The sequence below is a fragment of the Habropoda laboriosa genome, unplaced genomic scaffold (assembly GCF_001263275.1).
Source record: "Habropoda laboriosa isolate 0110345459 unplaced genomic scaffold, ASM126327v1 scaffold697, whole genome shotgun sequence".
NCBI classification, from domain to species: domain Eukaryota; kingdom Metazoa; phylum Arthropoda; class Insecta; order Hymenoptera; family Apidae; genus Habropoda; species Habropoda laboriosa.
Window position 1 is genome coordinate 657098 of NW_017100842.1, and position 5762 is coordinate 662859.

General features: G+C 31.4%; 2 protein-coding genes across 2 annotated transcripts; one reads left to right on the forward strand and one right to left on the reverse strand.

Annotated features, from left to right (window-relative positions):
- The first annotated feature begins 134 nt into the window (after window positions 1–134).
- On the forward strand, window positions 135–1346 carry LOC108577348 (probable ribosome production factor 1). The gene is made up of 3 exons (XM_017940491.1): window positions 135–740; window positions 838–1102; window positions 1169–1346. Exons 1-3 carry the CDS (start codon window positions 164–166, stop codon window positions 1344–1346), a joined length of 1020 nt encoding a protein of 339 aa, XP_017795980.1. The 5' UTR covers window positions 135–163.
- Window positions 1347–1835: 489 nt separating this feature from the next.
- LOC108577318 (THUMP domain-containing protein 3-like) lies at window positions 1836–3662 on the reverse strand. The gene is made up of 7 exons (XM_017940458.1): window positions 3569–3662; window positions 3377–3489; window positions 2783–3245; window positions 2538–2716; window positions 2269–2448; window positions 2063–2200; window positions 1836–1994 (listed from the first exon to the last, which is right to left on the reverse strand). The coding sequence occupies exons 1-7, from the start codon at window positions 3660–3662 to the stop codon at window positions 1836–1838; spliced, it is 1326 nt and encodes a 441-aa protein (XP_017795947.1).
- Window positions 3663–5762: the final 2100 nt, after the last annotated feature.

Sequence of the window (5762 nt, forward strand, 5' to 3'; positions counted from 1 at the left end):
CTTCGGGGTTTTCGTAGTTACGTTTCAAGGTTGGCGGCATTGAATGCCACTGTATAAGTAACCTAGTACAACCCGATAACTGAAGATTCACGTGGAAAATAGTTAGTTGCAGATGTTGTTGAAAAATAATTCTATATATTAATTGAACTTAAAGTACATCAAAATGAAACTTAAAAATTTAAGAGTAAATCCCCTAGGTCGGGTTAAAAGGGGAAACAAAGAAGAAGAAGAACAACAAAATACTTCGAATGAGAAAACATCAGAGGTTATTTTGCCATCTAACTCTAACTTTAATCACATAAAATGCAAAGCTGTGCGGCATTTAAAATGTCACAAATTAATGAAAGAAAAGGCAAAGGCTAAAAAGCAAGCCAGGAAACAAAGAATTCAAGAAGGTGGTCCAAAGCAAGTTCCACACACCATTGAGAGCTTAAGAGAAAAAGATGAAACTATGATTACTGGTGACCTTGATGATGAGGAAAATCAAGAGCTTAAAGTTGATTTGGAACATGATGAATTTGCACCTTATTTTAAACATGCCTATGAACCTAAAGTTTTAATTACCTACTCTGACAATCCAACAAAGAAGAGTAGGATTTTTGGTGTAGAATTATCAAGAATGATACCAAATTCTATTTCTCTATACAGAAATCGTTCTGGAGTAAAGAAAATGGTGAAGAGTGCCATTGATAAAAATTTCACTGACATCATTGTTATCAATGAAGATCAGTGCAAACCTAGTATCCTTTATGCACATTTGTGATAATAGAATATTGTTTCTTAGTTAGAAGAATTTGTTACTACTTAATTTGTTATTTTCCTTACAAAATTTGTCAGATGGTATGTTAGTTATTCATTTACCTGATGGACCAACAGCATATTTTAAACTTAGTAATGTTAAACTAACACCAGAAATGAAACGTAGTCATAAAGAAATTAGTAGGCATAGACCAGAAGTTATTCTAAACAATTTCACTACTCGATTGGGTTTCACAATTGGTAGAATGTTAGGAGCACTATTTCATTATGAACCTGAATTTAGAGGCAGAAGAGTTGTAACATTTCATAATCAAAGAGATTACATATTCTTCAGACATCATAGGTATAATTCAATATTTATCTGAACATGAACTTCAACAAGGACATAATTACATGAATGGAATTACAGGTACCAATTTGACTTTAAAAGGGGCAAACCTAGGTTGAGGGAGTTAGGACCCAGATTTACTCTGAAACTGAAATACTTGCAACATGGAACATTTGATACTAAATATGGACAATACGAATGGCTTATACAAGGAAAAAGGCATGATATGGAAACTAGTAGAAGAAAGTTCTTCTTATAAAGTTTATTATTTAATATAGGTAATTTTAAGAGATGTGCTTTATTGGTTCAAATAATCAATAAAGTTTTTGTGAGAAATATGAAAATGTCCTTTTATTAAGCTCTTATAAAATATTAATTTGTAATAAAATAGGTTTAATCGCAATATTAGGTCTGTTTATTTAAAATAAAATGTCAACTTTTCTGCAACAATATAAAGAAAAAATGTTTGGTTTCGGATATACAGACAAGAGTTGGTTTGTTCGCACCAAGAAACGAAGAAACGCGTAAAATCCCAAAAACTGTAACGTTTAATAAAAATAAAACCATATCAAATTTTGAGAAAAACGCCACAGAACAAGGGAGTCTAGTTAGCCCTTGTAGTGGAAAATCATACGACCAGGTTCTTAAAATGAAAAGTACGCGAAAGACGCAGAAAACTTGAACAAGTCAAGAAAAAGGCACCCTTTGTAGTTGAAGTGTTTCATCACAAATTGATCAGATCTATAGTTTATTCACTTTTGCATATTGTGTGCTTACCAATTTTGGGTTTGAATTGCTCGTAAGGCGTGTCTGTTCTTTTTAAGACATAAACTACAGCTTGGAGGCCGCCTATATTAACACCTAAAGTTTTTGTTACACGAAATAGATCACCAGCTGTTTGTAAAGCCTAAAAATAAGGAACGTTTGAGTTTTAATTCTACATAAAAGATTAATTCAAAAATTTCGATAGCGTACCACACTAAAGCTACGTCTATCGTAAGTGAGTAATACTGCTCGGCCTCTTATAGGTTTCATAACTCGTCCTAATTCTGTTAAGAATTGTTTGTAAAGTATTCTATTATCTGTCATTCGCCCACTTCTTTTTCCGAATGGCTGTAAAAATTATTTGGTGAAAAGAATATGATAATATATAATAAAAATATATTGAAACATTTAATTACCATATCTGTAACAACAATATCAACTAATGAATCTTTAAGTGGTAATTGTGATGCACTCCAGTGTAATAAATCAATTTTACATGTAGCAAAAGATGCATCAATGTTAGACTTTGTTCTAAGTACAGCTTTTGGATGATTGTCTCCAGCAATAACATAAGAATGTGAATAAGCTGAAACTGCCTAATATTTTCAATATCAATACCTTTTAACACAATAATATACTTATGTTGTTCAAAAATATAACTAGAAGCAAAGATTCTGGTTATTACCTCTATTGGAATGGAACCCCCACCACACATTGGATCAATTATTATATCCCCTGGATTAGGCTGAGCTAATCTTAACAAATTATAACACACAGTTGCTCTAAGTGTAGTTGGTCCAAAGCACATGATATTTCTACGGTGTTTAGATTCATGTGTAACACGTAAGTGTGTTACCAGTTCATCTATTTATAATATTACATATATTTTTTACAATGAAACAAGTGCATATATATTTGAAATTTACTTACTGTTAACTAATTTACAAAGTACTTCTAAATAATATGTAGATAAATCTACAAGCCATAGGTATTTATCTTGCAATTCTCCTCCAATAACTCTGGCAACATCAGATGATTCAAAATTGTGTTTGCCAGTCCTTTCACATGTTACTCTATATCTTAAAATTTCATCTTCCTTAGTGTCAGATGGATCTTGACCTCTTTTCCTTCCTTTAACTGTTGAAGATTCAACAATTGTGTTAGAGACTTTGCAATCTTTTTCTGCCAAATTATATTCTTCATTAGTTGGATATATTTTCCCTTGGAAACCAGTAATATGTCTCCAAGCATTTAAAGATTTTTCCATTTTCATATCATTGTGCACAGCATCTTTAAATAACTGCAAATGAGCTTCTTTATTAGTCCCAGTAAACTCAAATTGTCTAACATCTGCGACAATAAACACATTGTCTATTGATCTCATCTCTTGTACCTAAAATTGTAATTCAAATAGAATAATATTATTAATGTAATTTATGCAATATAATATTTTAAAACCATATAAGTATTTCTAGATTTATATATTAAAAAATGCAATAGAAAATATTCTAATAATAGTAGTACCAGTGCAAATTGGTTCCAATGTACATTAAAATAGATTTTTCCACGTTCTTTGACAATTTTAACATTTTTATCTAATTTTTCTTTGCATTCATCTACTGCTTGCCACTCGAAACCTAAAATTAGATCGTTTTATAGGTTACACTAAACTAGCATGTGCTTTTGTTTTCAATTAATCACAAAATATTAAGCTACCTGTATCTACAGTCGTTGCCACCATAAAAATATTATCGTTTGCCAATGATTCTACAAAAAGCTTTTGTAAATCCGATTTGTTGTCCACACTCATGTTGAATTTTGTGCTTTACATGTAAATTACCTAGGGCACCATGAACACATGTTTATACACGTGACCAATGTCAAACTGGCACCATGTGTATCACTAATAAGTCACATTTAATTATAAATTTGCAATATTAATTTCAAATCATTAATTAAATTATCATTATGTTTTTTATTGTTCGTACCTTTTCAGTCACTTGCATTTTTATTTCGTAAAAAAATTAAAATATGAAATAGAACGACTTAATGTCATTTATAACTATTGAACGATATAAGAGCGTGAAGAATAAGAAACTCCGAGAATGCGGAAATCTGCATACGATTTTAATCTATGAGTGAAAGGTAGCGAAAATCGCGCGTTCACGGAACAGTTTTGTGCAAAATAAAAATACCTCTTCGAAGCTCATAGCCTCCTGATACAAAATGTCAATTTTGTTGAACAGTTTACAAAATTTCTAACTTTTGTGAAATATAACAACAAATATTTATCAAATATTTATAATACAGAGCGTCAAGAACCGGTATACATTGCAAAATCAGTAATATTTTTGATGATAATAATGGCGTTGCAGGTGTGTGTAGAATGCAACAGTATGTGGTACCCTATATATGTATGTATGCATACGTTTTATCGAGCTGCCGTCGGTCGAAACAACGATTTGCCGGTATAAAAGTTTTCTCGCGTTCTAATTTATTTCGTTATTTACTTTTAATTATAGTTGAAACACATTAAAAACACGATAATTAGATTAAATAAATTTACTACAATTAGTTCTCCTTTTTATTTTTATCTGTCACAATACATTATTCATAAATGTTATTTCGAACGGAACGTACTTTTAGATTTATATAATAACAAATTAATGTTCGCTATAAAAAAATAATAATTGATTTTTTATTTAAACGAGTAGGAAATAACAAATAATTATAAAATGACCTAAAAATCTAATAGCCGTATGACGTTACCTTGCAGATGCTTTTATCAATGTTTATTAAATGGCCTCGAAACGCTTCGATAAGAAAACGATTCCTTATCGGTAGAAAGATAGATTTAAATATCCTGTTTTATCGAATCAATTCTTGAAGGGGATTAAATATAAGTTAAATTTATATACATTTAACATGCAATGAAATATTGGATTATTAAATAATCGGCAATAATATGACAGTATACTTCCTTTGAAAATCGCGAAGAGTATTATAGAAAACCACTTTGTAAGCTAAATTGTCAGGTTTAACGATCCATCCGCGATCCGCATGAATATTCACGAAAAGCAGTCGACGCGAGTTGACATTTGCAGTTATCCTCCATTTAATTCGCCGTATGGATAGCCCACGAAATCAATTTCTGCACTTCACGTGCGACCTGTTAACGCGAACATCGAATCTGACAGATTGATCTAACTCTTAATGCAAATAATGATGTAAGTTTGAAACGCGCAACACAAATATAGTGGTGAAATGATAAGATGATATTTGTCTAATGCATCAGCCGTGGAATTCCTTTTAATTTATAATGAAATAAGCTCTTAATGATATTGCACATGAAATCGCGAGATTAGTTCTCGTTTAATCCGTGTTTAAATCTATATAGTTAGGTTAACGTGTACATTTTATTTCCGCAAATGATAAAAAGTGCTACTTTCGAGAAACAGTTAATTGCTAGACTACGTTGAAAGAGGTTATTTCACAAAATACACTATTGTCTATATATCCTATTACAGTTTTTATTTTTATTTGGTGCGTATATAAACGTTTCAGTAGATCAGTATCACGATCACCTAACCAACATCTCAAAGTAATCTGTTTTCAGATACAAACAACTTTCTGACTGCATTTATCTCATCGATCAGTCGATACTAAAGCATCCTATAATTCGAGTATCGCGTGCCATTAGAGGGTAACCATGATTCTGTAATTTCTATTTGTTTCGAATTATCGAACCGGTCTATAACCCGGTCTCTCACCTTAATCGTGAAATTTCAGGGGAAAAAATAACACAGTGCTCCTTTTCAATGGAGATTCGAGTTATTAAGTAAGGGCATCGTTGATCTGGAGTGTACACGAGAACGCTGGTTGATCTGCACGCAGGTAAATACGTAATTTC